Source organism: Lepisosteus platostomus, chromosome 12 (genome assembly GCF_059453375.1).
Source record: "Lepisosteus platostomus isolate fLepPlt1 chromosome 12, fLepPlt1.hap1, whole genome shotgun sequence".
Classification (NCBI taxonomy): Eukaryota; Metazoa; Chordata; class Actinopteri; order Semionotiformes; family Lepisosteidae; genus Lepisosteus; species Lepisosteus platostomus.
The window spans coordinates 727,828-745,139 of NC_142622.1; the positions used below are offsets into that span (position 1 = coordinate 727,828).

The 17,312-nt window shown below is 38.3% G+C and overlaps 1 protein-coding gene and 1 long non-coding RNA gene across 2 annotated transcripts; one reads left to right on the forward strand and one right to left on the reverse strand.

Annotated features, from left to right (window-relative positions):
* Positions 1–1,117: 1,117 nt before the first annotated feature.
* On the forward strand, positions 1,118–4,226 carry LOC148650776 (homeobox protein Hox-A13b-like). Its single transcript, XM_088600305.1, has 2 exons — positions 1,118–2,637; positions 3,061–4,226. The coding sequence occupies exons 1-2, from the start codon at positions 1,995–1,997 to the stop codon at positions 3,303–3,305; spliced, it is 888 nt and encodes a 295-aa protein (XP_088456431.1). The 5' UTR covers positions 1,118–1,994; the 3' UTR covers positions 3,306–4,226.
* Positions 4,227–5,618: 1,392 nt separating this feature from the next.
* LOC148650777 (uncharacterized) lies at positions 5,619–14,817 on the reverse strand. The gene is made up of 2 exons (XR_015925538.1): positions 14,476–14,817; positions 5,619–12,104 (listed from the first exon to the last, which is right to left on the reverse strand). It is a non-coding gene; the product is annotated as an uncharacterized LOC148650777 (long non-coding RNA).
* Between the last annotated feature and the right edge of the window lie 2,495 nt (positions 14,818–17,312).

The window sequence follows — 17,312 nt, forward strand, 5'->3', positions numbered from 1 at the left end:
ACTAGATATCAATCTAAATGTATGTCAAATCGTGAAAACTGCTTGTACAAATATATTTATTTATAGATCATAATCTTTCATGGTGGTAAGAGCTACATGTATTTAATACAACAGAATCTGAATTGAGAATTGAGAATTTTTTAATATAATTTCACTTAATCGAGAAGGCGGATAAACGGAGCTGCTTCGCAAGTCTCGGTTCGCAGACTTTGCTTGTTGTAAAAGAGCCAAACACACTAATCCGGTGGCAGCACTTTTGTTTGAGAGGCCCTTTTTACGTAATTAAATCGTCTTCACACCTTTTTCTGAAAAATGAAAAAAAAACGAAGAATATAACTAGATCCCAATTCATTTTAACGAGAATAACTTACTTTTACAAAACCACAACTTTGCACAGAACCCAGTTCATTCTTTTTCTCACGACTGTGTCCATGCAGGAATTCAGACGAGCTCGTCAAAGCTTGAATGACAACAGTTACTCTGGCTAGACTGCAACTTTCAACTTGACCTTGGCCCCTGGCCGCGTCTAACCCGTATGTAAAACAGCTCGGCCACATTGCTGGCTGCGTTGGCTTTGCATATTGTAAACACACCGGAAGCTACCGTGGTAGGAATGGTTTAAGTAAATCTTTTTTGTCCATTTTTACAATTGCAGTTTTGCGTGGAGAGTTATTTGCGCCTCCAGCGTCCAGTGGGGTCGTATTTTCTATAGCTGAAAAGGTGCAGACATTTCCTCTTTGAGCAAAGGCGTCAAAGGAGCAGAAAGAAACGCCTAGTTTAGGAGTAATCTTAAGGACATGGAAGACATTTCTCAGTGCAGTGTATCAAAAGTTTTATTTCCAGTTACATTTTAAATAGAGGATAATATTACTTTATACCAAGTATCACTTTTTTGTGTAGTCCTTTCTATAATGCATATATTATTGTACTATATAGAGAAGTTGAAATATTCTTATCAGCAAAACATAGTTAAAATTTGCAGGTCAGTCCTACACTAAATAATTATACTGCATATTATGTAATAATATACATTCAACAGATCCATAATTATTTAAATTTGATTTATTTAAAGAAATGTTTAATCATTTTTCGATAAAGCAATAAAGATTTGACAGGAAAAAACAATTAATTTTACTTTACACCTCAGCAATTTTACTTTTGTCTGCAGTAGTTTTATTTTAATATTGATGAACTGCGTACGTTTAATTACACTTGTAAATATATTTCCGTGTACCATCTTCTTTCACATTTTTAGACGAATCGGAACGTCAGTGGAGATCTGAGTTGTAAGTCAAGATACTGTGTTGGTAGGCTGCCGACAGACAGAGCAGGGTTCGTGACTTCATTATTTACTCCCAGGTTCTCTTTGCTTTGTCTTAAATGCATACTGTCTGTATATAAAAGCTTTAAATTAACCTGGATGTTTAGAAAAAGAACCAGAGTGCATAAATGAGTTGTTTATATTTGTAAATACTTTTCACAAATAGATTTACACGCACATTTCGGGTTACATTAAGAGTTAGGATCAAGTCCTAGTCGTTCATGACACACCAGACTCTCCCCGCTTCTTATTCGATTCCTAGAAGTCCTTGCCGGTCTAAAGGGGTAAAAAGTATTTTGAGAAACTCGATTATCATGTAAACCAAAGAGGTAAAATAGTGTAATCCACTTATCTTGCAACAGATCCACATATAAGCAGATGCTTCATTCTCAGATTTACGCGCGAGTCCACAGCTTTTGGGAAGTATTACACAAGCCAGGAACTTTGATTGCTACGGACAACTTACAACACACCGCATCTTGTACATTTAATTATCTGTGTTTGAGATGTTTATCGCCCTCTTTGCATATCACGTGGCTGGGCTCAGCCAATAGCCGCGCGGGCTTGGTGTACACAGGCGCGTCAGTGCTGGTTACTCTCTCAGATTCACTATCTCTTTTTTCAGTCTTGGGGCTTTTTAAAAAGAGCCAGTAGTCTCAATGTTGGACGTGCTATGACAGCGTCATTACTTCTCCATCCCCGCTGGATTGACCCGGTGATGTTCCTGTACGACAACGGTTTAGATGAAGTGAACAAAAACATGGAAGGATTTGCAGGAGGCAACTTTGCCGCGAATCAGTGCAGGAATCTGCTGGCCCATCCTGCGTCCCTGGCTCCCAGCACTGCTTACACGTCGAGTGAGGTGCCAGTTTCTGGCATGGCCGAACCTGTCAAACAGTGCAGCCCCTGTTCTGCAGCCCAGAGCTCTTCTAGCGCTTCTTTGCCCTATGGATATTTTGGCAGCGGCTACTACCCCTGTAGGATGACACATCATAGCGGCATTAAGTCCTGCGCACAGCCCTCCACCTATGCAGAGAAGTACATGGACACATCGGTTTCTGGCGAAGAATTCACGTCCAGAGCGAAGGAATTCGCGTTTTATCAGGGCTACGCTGCTGGCCCCTATCAGCCCGTTCCCAGCTATCTAGATGTTCCGGTAGTGCCGACGATTAGCGCTCCGGGGGAGCCCCGGCACGAACCGCTGTTACCCGTGGAAAGTTACCAGCCGTGGGCGATCACCAACGGGTGGAACGGCCAAGTTTACTGCTCCAAGGAGCAAGCCCAGCCGGCTCACCTTTGGAAATCATCGATCCAAGGTATGTGGCACAAAGCTTGTTTGATAGCGCTCAAACTAGAGAGAATAGGCAGCAGCTACTCACAAGAATACGTAAAGAACGCGAAGGTACACTTAGAAATCCGAGAAGACTGACCTTTTTTTCCACCCCCCAAAAAAACGTGCCTTTTACTTTTGGAAAGCGCAATTATTTTTTTCCGCCGGTGACATTTTAACGTGTCGGGGTTTTTTTTTTCTTTCAATTTAATTTTAAGCATCTGTGATTTGTAAAGCCAGCGCGCTTGCTTGTAACGTATCAGGTATTTGCTAACGAGTTTGGGGGGGAAAAAACAACCACTTGTCAGTGAGAAGCAGCTATTTTTTTGATAAGTTCTGCTGTCGGCTGTCCTTATGTAGGTGAGAGGGAGATTCCGGGAGAGTAATGTTGCGCTCTGTTCTCGTGCAGATGTGGTCTCGCACCCGGGGGACGGCAGCACCTTTCGGCGCGGGAGGAAGAAGCGCGTGCCCTACACAAAGGTGCAGCTGAAAGAGCTCGAGAGGGAGTACGCTACTAATAAATTCATCACGAAGGACAAGCGGAGACGGATATCTGCGCAAACAAACTTGTCCGAAAGGCAGGTCACAATCTGGTTCCAGAACAGGAGAGTAAAGGAGAAGAAAGTGGTGAATAAACTGAAGAGCACCAGCTAGTTGTGAGGGGACTGTAAGGGGATCTCTTCCCTCTCCGAGGTGCGAACTACAGGTTGTGCGGACGTGTGTATGTCATTCCTATACACACACCTCGAGGCTTTGGATTTAAGACTTCGAAATTCACAGGTAAATATGAAGAAGACTTTTTTTCTGAAAGAATTTAACATTGCGTGCCACGGCGCCACCCCCAGCCTTTCTCTGTGGCAGGAGCGAATGTTGGAGAAGTTCGGAACCTCCGTATTTGATGTAAAAGATATTGTGTTGCTACAAGCATCAGTGGTTGGACTGTACTAGTGCTGTGTCTTATTCCACAAGGCGTGTAGGAAGACGGGGATTTATTCATGTACAGTGTATTGCGAATTAACTGCATGCTTCATTTCTGCTCAGGAAATCCTAGAAAACGTGTAATAAATATGTTTACGCTCTATTTTTTTTTCATTTGAAAGATCTGAAAAAAGAGGCAGTCTGGGATACCTAAATTAAAACCAGCATGTTTTAGAATTATACATAATGAAAATTAATAAAATAAAATGTGCACACAATTCACTTGTTTAATGGAAAATATGTATACCGTGGCTTTTAAAGATATCTCAAGTCTTATAGAATTGTTTCTCGACTACTTACATCGTGATTTCTAATGTTTCCCTGATCTACACGTCCTTTTATTAAGGAAACTGCCAAGGCAATCTTACTGTTTCATGATGTCCTTTGGTGAAAGCAAAGCTTTTCATATGTGTCAATTGTAAAATAGCTTTCCTATAATATTTGCGTTATTGTTGTTGTATAGCCTATGCCAGCGCCGTATGCTTGAAGTGTTGAATATTTGCATTGTTCATTTATATCTATGTCTGCAAAATATCCGTGTACTTTGTTAATTACCAAACAAATTCCGTCCCAATAAAATCAGGACATGTAATATGAGTTATAGAGAGTGATATCTTTGTTTTAAAATGACACCGAAATCACTGCACCCTCGTGATAAGGGAAGGGTGAAGATCTAGGCATAGTCCATTCGAGTTGTTTCAAATTCAATCTTACCCTACAAACGAAATACTCCAACTTGATTTATACGACTTCAAAGAAACAGGGTGACAAACGGCTTGTTAATTTAATTTTCTTCCACTTCCCGAATGTCTGCTGAAAATCAGAGGCATTGAGCATTATTGCAGATTTAATTTAATCAATAAATAGTCTAATTCTCATTTTTCACGAACATTAAATGCAACGTTAGTGTTCCTTTAATAGTACTTACCATATACAGCAGCATGTCTTATTTTAAGCCTTGTAGTCATTAAAATCTGTGTTCATAAGACATGTTTCTGGGTATCGTATGTTCTGTGTATCGGTGGTTCAGAACACGCTCGCCTGATTTGCTGTTTTGTTTGGGACGCGAGTGTTTATGTTGGGGTTTCGGGGGATCAAACCTTGACCTCAAGGAAAATGGCCCGTTCTTGACCTTGGCTTCCGACAGCAAATGAATGAACGAGTGAAATTACTGGAACAATGGCGCCACCTGGCGAGACTTCTGTGTGGCTACACAGAGCTTTGCAAACCTTTTTTTTCAGTTTTCTATTTCGAAATTTCAATGGTTGCATATATTTATTGATAATGTCGCATGTAGACTAACATATTTCGATTTTCCACTTTCTAAACCTCTATTAAATATGAGAAATAGGAACAATTTGAACCGAATATAAATTATGCTGAATGTTTATGTCTGTTTTTTATGCATTTCATGAAGGCGATGGAAAAAACTGTTTATTTTTGCTAAACCCCACTTAATTCACACGTTAAGGAGAAATCTCAATTTCTCGTATTCCCCTGAAAGGGCATTCATTATTCACTATCCATACCAGCAGGCCAACACAGACATATCTGAAAATATTCACGCAGGCAATTTAAAGAATATTTAAAAAGGCTTTGTTTTTTCTTCTCCATCGATTCAGGAATATGTCATGGTTAAAAAATCTGTAGCCTAGGTGCACGGCATCTACCTGGAGAACTTGTTACACTAACATTACTCCTAAATCTTGTTATTCGTGTGGCAAAATTGTTGCCACAATATGAATGTTAACGTTTTTTATTTGTCTATTTATACTAAAATGTCCTCAGCTGTTTTAAAATACAGTGGATCAAACCTCAGAAAGTTCACGGCTGGAATAAATCACCGTTTTTAAAGGTATTTTAATGTAATAAAATATTAATCCGGACACTGGAACACGTGTCACTGTAATAATCCAGTGCTCCCTCTCTGCGGCGTTTTTATCCTCTGCTTTTAAGTCACCGGGCTTTGAAAGAAAATTACAAGCACAATTTATAAATTCAAAAATTATTTTTAATCAATATTTGAAACAATTTTCTACAATCTCTCCTAAAACAGGAAAACTGACAAAACAGGTAACAGCACAATTGTTTGACGTAACAATCTCTCCAGTACAACTGTTTATTTTTCACATCCTCCTATACGAAGAAATAATTTCCGTTTTAGAAACCGCGTCAGTTAATGCAGGTGTACATGTGTGGCAGTTTTCCGCAATAACCCAGTCACCATTCACGTTAGAAACTCACCCACTTTCGCTTTTCATTTATCCTTTCCAATTAATCCCGACAATAGCCCATTTACAACTCGAGGATTCACATATACTCTTGAAGAGATACATAGAAAGGTTAGTTTAAAACTGGTTCATTCGGTGTACATATGGATACAAGTTCATCAAATATTTTTATTAACGAAATTGTGAATAGTTCTATGCGCAAGACAAAGCCAACAAAGAAAAAAACAATGTATAATTCAGGCAACATTATCCTTGTACACACCTTTCATGTAAGACCCTCGTAGTTGTTTAAATTATTTTTGGGCACTACCCGTCATTGCGTGTTGATGTAACAATGACTATGTGTTTCTATATGTGGGGCCAGATACATGGCATAAATGAATGTACTTATCAAAGAATAGTACATTCTACATGGTATATAAATATTACATTGGTTTTCGTCTATTTTGTCTGTTAGAATGCAGAGAGTTTGTGAGACATAGATAATACTGAAATAATGCGCAGCTGTTGTGTGTTCAATTTGTCTTGTAATACATTACAACCACAGTATTCAGCTTTTCACTGAAAGAATGTTAGAAGCCGCCAGTCAGTCGAGCATATAATGGACATTGATGTCAACAGTTTTCCATGCGTGCGATTGTCGAGCTGTGCAAGAGCAATGGAGATCTTTTTCTCTTCAGATGGTCGTATTAATTAATAAATCATTAATTATTGATCGCACAACGGAAATGAGTAGCTCAAGTTTCTTCTCAGAGCAGCTTTGATATGAAATATAAGCTCTGCGATCTTCTTAACCTCTTATATAAAATCTGATCTAATTAGTCGTTTTAAACTATAAATTAATTTATAGTGATTTATAGTGTAATTTCTGTGTACACTATACTGAACTTGTAGTTAATTTATAGTGAATAATAGCTAATAGGATTCGGATAAATTATAAATGAATTTATAATCACTGTATATTATGTACATGTTTATTTTATGTTTAAGTTATGCAAACTTTGAAAATTATTACATAAATACAATATTAACTTAATCTGTTCGTTACTTTGAAATATAATGTTTGTGTTTCAATCAAAATTCTAGTAAATTCTTATACTTTTCTAAAGTCGTTTTATAATCTGTACTTCATTGGAATACACATTTTAAGTAGGTCGACGTGAGTGCACAGTCACAGCAAAAATGTGTATATTATGTAGATCGAGAGAAATGTTCACCGACACTGTTTTCTCCATTGCCAGCTAATGAAACCTGTGAGTACTTTGGTACTGAATGAGGTTCGAGCGGGTTGGATGTTCCCGTTATAGTCGAAAAAGAGTATCTGGAAACCCATTTTCATCTGTAGGAGATAACGACAGAGAAAATACGATTTAATTGACAAAATCTATTATTGAGATACTGCATAATGCACTCTCTAATAAATGTCTGGGTGTGTTTTCGTTTGTGAACGCCGGAGTACAGCACGAAGGACGTGTAAAAATGTTGAGGCTCGGAGGCCGAAGATGCTCGCGTGGGACTGCGAACTCCACCGCGGACACAGATGTGTCGAAGCGAGAAATGTTCTATATAATATAATTCTAAAAAGGGAACAAGCCACCGGTTGCTTCTCGCAGACCCGTTGCTTCATACTTCTGTTGAATGAACCTTTATGTCCAAACAGATCATGCAATCAATGCGGCGTCTGGGCGACAGGGAGTGTAAAAATCAACAGAGAATGAGGTGTAGCACAGGCACGCTGGAGGACGCCTGGAGGATCCGCTCTGAGTGGGACTAGTGTTCCAGTCGCCTCGCTGTCTGCTGCGCCCCACGGAGACACGGGCAGCCGGCTCAAGACGCGCGGACGCGTTCGGAAGAGCAGCAACAACATGTTCCGCCCCCAGAAACCGACCATCAGGCATACCTTTTTCAAAGGCCATGAAAATATATTGCAAGGAAAATATGCTGCATGAGCGTGGCTCAGGTTTTTCTCACGTAATAGGATGCAGAAGAACGGCTTGAAGGCTTTCACTCGCCGCACGCGGGTTTATAACAAAAGTCAATGTTGCAATGAAGTGTCTATGTTTTCTAATTAGTTCTCGGAATTCTCAAAAGCTTAAATAAATATAACTGTCGGTAGTTTCGATGTTGGGTTTTAGAATGATTTAAGAAAGTTTCTGTATCAAACATTGGACTGTCAAGCACTTGAAACACAGTCAAACGCAGAACCTTCATTTCTCTGCATATGGACTAAATATCCAAAGAAAGGACGTGGTATAATTTGATAAATCTGTTAACGCTGTTTTCCTAATTTCCCTTTTAATTTAACAGAAATTAGTCAATGCATAGCATTATTATTATTGTGTAAAATCACATTATCTTTTTAAAGCAACTTGACTGTAGGCAATGAGCTTTAAAAATGTATCACAAATGTCCGTGTCTTGGAACTGAGCTGTGTTGTTAGACAGGTCGATACGTTCCCTATTACAGGACTTTCACGAAGAGCTGGAAGTACACAATGCAGCCTGAACGTGCTCACCAGTACCTGGCCAAAAGCAAACTCTGGGGTGGGACCGCAGGACGGGAATTAAAGTCTGGAGCTGTCTTCTGTGATTGCCTCGTGACTGACTGACGTGCTGCCACCTAAAGACAAGACAGGTAACAGCAGGATTGTTCGATGTAAAGAGTTATCCTAAATTTGGAACTGTACAACTTTTTATTCTTCACGTCCCTCCAAAATAAGAAATTACATACAAGTAGATGAGAGAAGTGCAGGAGGCTGAAGATACAGTAGATAGTCGAACACTAATCAACATGCGCAAGAAAAAAGAAGAAACTGGCTGTGTTTTTGTTTTTCAGCAGAGCCCTGAAGTGTATGACGTTTTACTTTTTATACCCATCAGAATGCAGACTTCTGCCTTCATTCATTGTAACCGCTTGCACACATTGAATGTTTCCTGAGGTGAATCACATGAGAACTTGAGAAAGAATGGCAACAATACGATTGTGGGGGTTGAGAGGACACGCTACTAGCGCGAAACACACAAGGCAGTTATTTTCCCCAGCTGGCCGGTCGATGGCTCCAGGTGACCAAGAGGCAGCGCCAAATCGCTTCGAGACGTGTAACCCAAGCCTCCGACACCATGAAACACCAAAATACTCTGTGCTTACTGAAGCTGTATGACATTGCAGGCTAAATGAGTTCGCTTGACAAAGTGGAATTTCACATTTTTTGACAAAATAGCCAGATGGTTTGAGAATAATTTATAGAAAAAACAACAGGACAACCACATACTAAGAATTAAACCTACATTCGGATGAGTGTTAACTTACAGGCCTTGGCGTGAAGGAGTGTCTTAATCATATCTCACACGTCTGCAAAAGGCCAGTGAGCGAAACATTTGGTTATGTCGGCTCTTTTATGTTTTTATTGTGTTGCACCTTTATATTTTCTGTTAATGTAGCAGTCAGGACTGGAGTGTATATGCTCGAGTTCTTTTAAAAAACCGATCAGCGTCAAAACGTCAGTTTAGTCCCCATATGATGGGCAGTGAATCCCTAAACACGACTGATTATCTCTTATAGATGGAAAATGTACAGACTTTATCTACCAATAGGAAAGGAACACATGTCTAAAAACAAACTCCCGAGTACGCAAAAACTAACTATGTTATAATATAGGCAGGCATAAAACAACGGTCAGCTAGGAACGACTAAACTGAATGGGAAAAATAAATAAAAATGCCTTTCTTGACAAATATACTTCATTAGAAAATGGTGTTGTGTTTATTTGTGTAGGGCGTCTAGCTCATTTTATTAGAGTGACGTAGATGCCTTTAACGTTTGATGTTCAGCTCTTGAGTTATTTCCTAAACCTTCTATGTGCTCAGCTGCGCGATTGAGTCACGTTCACCGCATGTTGTCATAATTATGTATGGAGAAAATATAAATTCCTTTCTCAGCCTCTGATGACTGAAGCGTCAGCAGAGGATCTCTGCAGGTTTTTCTTGTCTAAATTCTGTTTCCATGAGTGACAGTTTAAGGAGTAATTACAAAATAGTTAAGAGTGTAGTATTCAGGAAATAAAGCGATATGACTAGACATATTTCCTAAATCTGCGGTTTCTAATCTTAGTATCCTGCAGAGCCATAAAGGAGGATTGTCCTTGTTCTGTAAGAACATGATTGATTTTACACTCATTTTTGGTTTGGAAAAAAAACTGAAACTGAAAAACACAACTAGTGGACCCGAATACCGTTCGACATGATTAATTTTAAACAAAACTGGTATTAAACAGGAGAAAAAAAACATTTGGTGATATATTTCAAGAAGAATAAAATTTTCTAATTTAAGTCGTGCGATTTTCAGCCAAATAGAGGTTTTTCATTTAGGCCTTAATAATTAGAAAAGTTAATTTTATTAAAATGAATTATATCATCCGACCTTATCCACGTTATTTAACTCTAACCATAAAGAACCAGGCCTAGAAAATTAGTTGTTGATAATAGTGAAATTCAAGAATACATTCATGTACTAACGAAGTGAATATGTAATTATAACGGTAATAAAGAACTGGAACCGTCACACAAGTTCATATCAACGCAGCTGTTATTTCTTGGGATGTGAAGAAATAAAGGAGCAAAGACGACAATACGTTTTTATATTAAAGAATCTTTGCCCATAAGACGCATCACAACAATTCGTATGTGCAAAAGGAACCTTCTAAGAATAATATTTTCGGATAAGAGATTTTGTAGTGTCTGTCCTCGTCTGTTCTGTATTTTCTCTTACAGATTCGCAGCTCTCTCGTTGCGCGCCGGCCGTCACCGTCAAGACACACAAGCCAACAGCACAGCAGTCCTTTCTATTAGAAAGGCAGTCAAATCCCAGCCCTGCGGCTCCTCTATTTTCTTCTGGTAGCTCAATCAGCATCGAAAGGCTGAAAAAATACAAACAAAATATAGACAGCCGTATACACTATGTAATCATCCGAAACAAATAACAAAATAATACTGACTGCGTTTGTTATAGTTTCTTGGAACACGGGATTTATGATATTCGATTTTTCTCATTTATTTAGAACGATACGAAGAAATTATTTTAAAAAAACATTATAACTCGTAATAAAATAACGGCATTCTGTTGAAACGCCTACAATGAAAAAGGCAGAATCCAGACTTCAGCGAATAGCTTGGTTTTGGAAAATCAATAGGTCTTTGGAGTACAGGATTGAAAACAGTTGTTTATTCTGAAGCCTAACTAAATATCACTTGTCTGTTAAAAACCATATAAATACTGTGAAAAACGCGAATCCACATTACTGCAGATATGGTAAATATTTAGGTTACGAAGACCAAACAATATCAGTCTCAAGAAAAACAAAGCTTGATCTGACCAATAAAACGTTTCGCAGATTTCTGTTGTTGATATACAATTAAGTGAAACTCAGTGTGATCAGATATTTATATTATTGTTCTTGCCGCTACACTTTTTTGTCCCACAGTATTTATCTAATACATGATGTGCATTTTTCTTGACTCCGAAAACAACATTCAAAAAATCATTTCAAATGACCACGGAAGCAACGTTTCAATGTTGAAGTGTATATATATTCTTAAAGCTGGTTTATCACATTTACGATAAAATCCTGGAACATTTATCAAAAATTGGCATTCTTTATTCTGTTTTATAAAAAATGGTTGTGTAAGGAAATGCGTTTATATGACAATCAAAAATAAAAGCAACAAGTATTACTTTTAATTACTCATCCAGATTTGGTCAGACATAATTCATATCTCTTCCAATAAAAGACTATTTAAAGCAAAATTCAAATTTATCCCGATATACTGAGAAAAGACTTCTGAACATGCTATTTGTAAAGGGCAAGTTACCAACAAACAGATTTCGGTTTGGAGGTTTTGCATATCCTGTAATATACCCGATTACGTGCTTTTGGAAGATAGATGTGTGCTTTTTTAATTGAACGTTTTGATCTAGAAGAAGTGCAAATAGCAGTGATAACAAAATCCAAATTTAGAAATGCCACGAGTCTTTTCTGAACGGTTTTTCCCTCGTGTTAATACAAGGATATACTTTATTCTTGGAGACGAGTATCCCTCCGAAATTGAGAAAAAAACAAGGATTTTGATGTGAAGTCAAGCTCCTCGGCAGTGAAAATGAAAGCTTGTTTTTAAGATCTCAGATGCTGAGAGTCGGGTGGTTTTCTCGCCGCAGTCCCCCGTTGCCTCGCAGCCTTTCTTTGTCGAGCCTGCGGAAGATATTTGAAAACCAGTGTTATGAAGCTGTAAAGGTATGAACACGGTAGCTCGGGCCTGCTCGGGCAGGGCGGCGAGGTGGACTGAAACAAGTGCAAAGGTTGGGGTCAGTCTGGCGCCGCGGCAGCCGGCCGCACGCGCTGCTCCCGCTCCCGTCCGGCTCGAGCAGCGTCTGGCGCTGCGCAGCAGAGGAGCAAAATCATTCAAGTTCAAAAACACCGCGCCGAAATTCGCGATTCCTGCCCACTTCGGGACGGGGTCTCGCCGGCTGCTGCAAGCGAAGAAAGGGGAAACGTGTGAGTTGAAAACGACTGGGTTCAACGATCTCAGGAAAATAAAAGTCCGTGAAACACGCGCTTTTAGCTTTATGAAGCATTTTCATTATGTTGTAATTCTACAGACGTAACGCGCGATTGGTCTTTTCTTGATATTCACAGGGCATTAACACAGCCACAGAATCAGACACAAAATGAATAATTATATTTAAGACAGTAAATAACATTTGATTTAAATTTTGATCAGTGTGTAGGACCATTTTCGTTTGCAGATTATTGCTCGTACTGCTCATATCCGTATCTTTTTTTGTTTACATTTAAAATGTCCATTGGTACGTGCTCAGTAAATAAGCTTATTTAAATTTCCAAACTTTTGGCTAGAAGTTATCGTCATAATAAGTGAAATCTTGAACTTTCGATAGCATATAATACGTAATGTGGTTCCTAATCTGAGCAGACCTCCGTCTAGGTACATTTCATTATAAAAATGAAGAATAACTAAAACAATCCCTGTGCATCTCCCCACCAGGTTCAAATATTAATTCAGACGATGGTTTGCTGATTTGACAAATACCACAGAAGATTTTTAATAACTATATACATTTTTAGGAACATATATCAATAGACCAATTCTTTCCCTTCATCGACTGGTGGACATATTTCACCAGCACAAAATAATGTATTTTTTCTCAATATCATTTATAGATTTTTTAAACAGTATGTATTATTGCATATCAAAGGTAAGGTTAAGGGTATATATATTATTTAGTTTTACACTAGATCATTCTTGGTTACTAACATTCCTGTTTACTGTATTACGTGTGTACTGCTGTACAGGATTTTAAAATTAATGAAAATTGCTCATATAATTTACAGTACTATAGTGAAAACGAGCTAAATTTAGCAGGGAATGACAGAACCTGGCACTAATACCGATGAATAATGGACGATTTTAAAGTACTGTGGAGCGAAATTGGGCTTATTTGGTGTTACTTTGTGAAGTTGTTTAAGCTTGGATTTGATCTCTTAAAACTGAAGACATTGTTGCATTTCCAAATCTGACTACTTTAAAACAACATCCTTATTTTGCGTGCGGAATATCTGACGATTTCTTTAAGGTGAAGTTCATTTAAGTTTTGCGGTTTAGCGCACAGATCAGCTGAGACAGAAGCGCAGTTTGAGCACTGTCGGAGGACGTAGAAGTGAAAAAGCCTCGTGCTATTACTTATTCTAGTCATTAAAGTCCTATCTGGGGTTTAATGAATAAGCTAATCAGTAACTCCATCCGGGGCATGTGGTGTTCTAAATGGCGTCTGCAGGCGCATTCTATACCCTTCAGGTCTAAATGACCCCTTATCTACGAACTTGAAGTCTAGCACAAGAGCTGTCTTGACTGAGGCAAGTCGGAGAAGAGACCCGTGCAGACCGAGAGAGAAATTCACCACCTTTGTTCTGTTCTCATTTTTATTGTAATATCAAATATGTAATCTATACTATATAGATATATAGTATAGTACAGATAGTATAGCTCACACCTGAAGAAGGCTCCACGGCCGAAACGTTGTTTTCTCTCTCTTTTTTCTCTCTTCTTTTTTTCAGCATGGAATAAACCTGTTACTTGTTCATCTATACTATATGTCATGATATGTTATGGCGCCTGTGAATCAAACTACAGTAGATTGAAATGTCAATCCTCATAAAGAGGCAAAATCAGGACTAAGTCGCAAAGGAGATTTAAAAATTCGGGTTGACTCTAATTGCATTGTCTACTAAAATACATACAATTTGTCTTTACTAACTTGTTGAACCATACTGTAGGTAAATAATGGAATTTTGCTAAAAACTATTTAGTACTACATCATACTAAACTAATTTTACCGGCTTCTTCTCAGTTTGGCTTATTGTGTACAAAATTAGTTTTTATTTTACACATCACGACATAAATTTCTAACGCACTTTTTTTAGTCTGAGACATCTTATTCACTCAATACTTTGCAATATTTTTCTAAGTCCTGCAAGTTCTAAAGTGAGTAAAATGTGTAATAACTGCAAAACGCCGCCTTTGTTCAATTCATCTAATCGCACCGACCTGAGTAAGTTCTTTGTATCCTCCACTTCTGATGTTTGTCTCGTTTCATCTGAGGGTATAGCGAATTCCATGTAGGTGGCGTCTGTATATCGCCCTTGGTCAGCTCTGTCGTGTCTGCTCTGACAAAAGCTGAAGTTGACTGCCAAAAGCACTATAAAACCGCAGGTCAGTCTTGAGCTGTTTCTGGTTTTCGCAGGCGCCCTGTATTCAATTATAGCTTAAAAGCCGTAATACAAGTGCAGAATTTGTCTGCATTCACACAGAGGCGGAGCGAGGCCCCGGGAGGAGAGAGACCGAGTTCTGCTGTTACAATTCTTTAAATATGCAACGTCCTATAAGACGATGATTAATGGTAATATTTTACTTTTTTCCTTAGTAATTAACATTTGAGCCCCATTTAATTTTCCTATTTACTGGACTTTTAAGCTCACTACTGCATTAAGTCGATTTCATCCGCCTTGTGTTTGTCAATGGTGTGCAGGCCTAAAGGTTTAACACAAAGCGCAAAGGCAGCGCGGAGATACAGTACTCTAAATCCGTGTAAGTCTCTAATTTACACTTCGCAGAATCAAGGAACCGGGATATTTTTTAAACAGCTCGTCCCCCATGCTGCCACAGAACAGCACGGCGTGCAACCCCGGTGATGTGTTTAAAGAAAAATAAGGATAGGGACAGAAAAGAGAAACACGTGGCAAATGTGCTTTTCACAGATTTTTATCCCTTCAAATCACGGCTTCAATGATATGAGCATAACACTAATATCAGAAGATACCTTTCTCCTATTCAACAAGTAGTGCTAAATAAATAAAATCCGAATAATTTTACAGTTTAAAACAATATTATGCAGATACGTGTAAAAGAATAAAACATGGAACTTGTTTATTTGCTTAGCAGTCTCTTTTTTTCCCAGCGTAATGTAAAACACACACATTACAAAAGTGCAGGAAACAATCCTGCGAGTACAGCATGAGGAAATGCGATGTAGTTGTTGTCATTTTAAAAACGGATAATAATGTACTTTTAACCTCGAGACATCTATGTTGAGGTAGGTGGCTAAAAACTTGACTGTAATTGCAAAGAGTCGGGTTTGTAATAAATGAAAAGACCAATTAAACGAGTTTTCTTGGTGTGGGCCTGCTATTAACTTGATTTCCGAGATTGTATCCTTTATCTTTTCGGAAAATCTAAATATGAAGAACAGGAAAATTAAATGAAACACTTGTACTGCAGACTACGGTTTCCAAGAGTTCTTTTTTGCCTTATTTGGGTACATAGCTACTTTATTCTCTTCAAAAATGACATTTTTGATTGAAATTTATATTTGATTGAAATTTAGAAATTTCCAACAGCAAAGAAGTAAGGAAATATTCTGTTAAAATGGAACAGTTCTGTGTTCCCCTTCTCGCTTTCACTAAAATGTATTTAAATGTATCCTATTTTAATCAAATTTATTATGTATTTCCCATTTGCTTCTATATTGCCTGGCTAGAGTCCTGCACGCTCTGACAGCGCCTACATAAAAAAGCTAAATGTTTCTCTTGGCAAACACATTACTTTCCTAAGTAGTTCAGCTTTATTATTAAAATTTCATCTTTAGACGTATTAAATCAAACCCTCATCATAATTTAACGTGTAAAGGTACATTTCCGAGTATCACACACAGACTTATAAACCTATTTGTACTTTGGCTTATATCTCACTCTGCATATTTCCTTATATATTGAACATACATGTGGAGCGAATAGCATTCTTGTGATTGCATTGTATTCCACAAATAACTGAGAATTCATTTCAAATGAACCGACGTTCATTTGAAATACAATCCGATTTAGTCACAAATGTAGAAATAAAAGGACACATTAGGAAAAGAAAACACGGTGGTGTGTCATGTTCCTCTAACCTACACAGCAGTGTTTGGAATTATTGGTGTGCGACATTAGCATAAACTGGGACATTTCCATATCTCTCCAGATACCGAAAACAACGCTCGGATGCTACAGTGCCGCATGGAAAAGGACTGATTAGTTTTCCCGGTGTTACATTCGTGCAATTGAAACACGGCTCTTTGGAAAGTATATTCTGGAAATGAGACGTTTTTCAATTCACTTTGCATTTTTATGCTCATGTAATATCTGGGCTATCTCAAATTGAGCATGAACGTGCTCTATTTCCCCGCGCGCGTTTCGTGTAAAGATAAGGAAATTCTGGATATATTGGCTTGAATTGGAAATAGGGCATCATGTGCGCTTAGCGGAAGGGACTATATAATACTTCAGTTTGGACCAGATGTGTGGCTTGAGGCGTAACTGCTATATTCTAACTACATGTTAACTCGCTTTAGCAATTGGGATATAATTCACAAACCACTCTTAATGTGGAAAATGATGGGAGTTCACAGGAAGGTATGTTTTTAAAGATGAACATGATTAAGAGAAATAGACCTACATATGTTTTTGATGGTCGTATACTTCTCATGGATTAATATGTCAGGCAAATGGCAACGTAGCTATAAAATATTTGTTACACTCCGGGTAGTACTGTAGAAGATGCAGCGAAGTTGCAGAAACGCGTTACAGAAAACATGCAAAGACACATCTTTTTGCGCTATTTTTGTGTTGGCTACACGACGGAGCCATTTGCAGCTGTAGCTGGACTGCAAGACAAAAGGACGTGTCTGATTACACGGAAACGTTGAGTCTTTTAAACAGAAATCCCTTCATAAAACACCTATCGATGCGAAAGCTCGGGATCATTAAAACTACAGCCTTAGCCACAGCCCGAACAAAGAAGGAAACACTCCTGTTCAGCGCAGAAGAAGGAAATACCTCTAACACACA

Coding starts and splice junctions, on each gene's coding strand:
- LOC148650776 (XM_088600305.1), top strand. CDS start 1,995: ATGACAGCGTCATTACTTCTCCATCCCCGCTGGATTGACCCGGTGATG. Junction 2,638..3,060: donor TTGGAAATCATCGATCCAAG/GTATGTGGCACA, acceptor GTTCTCGTGCAG/ATGTGGTCTCGCACCCGGGG.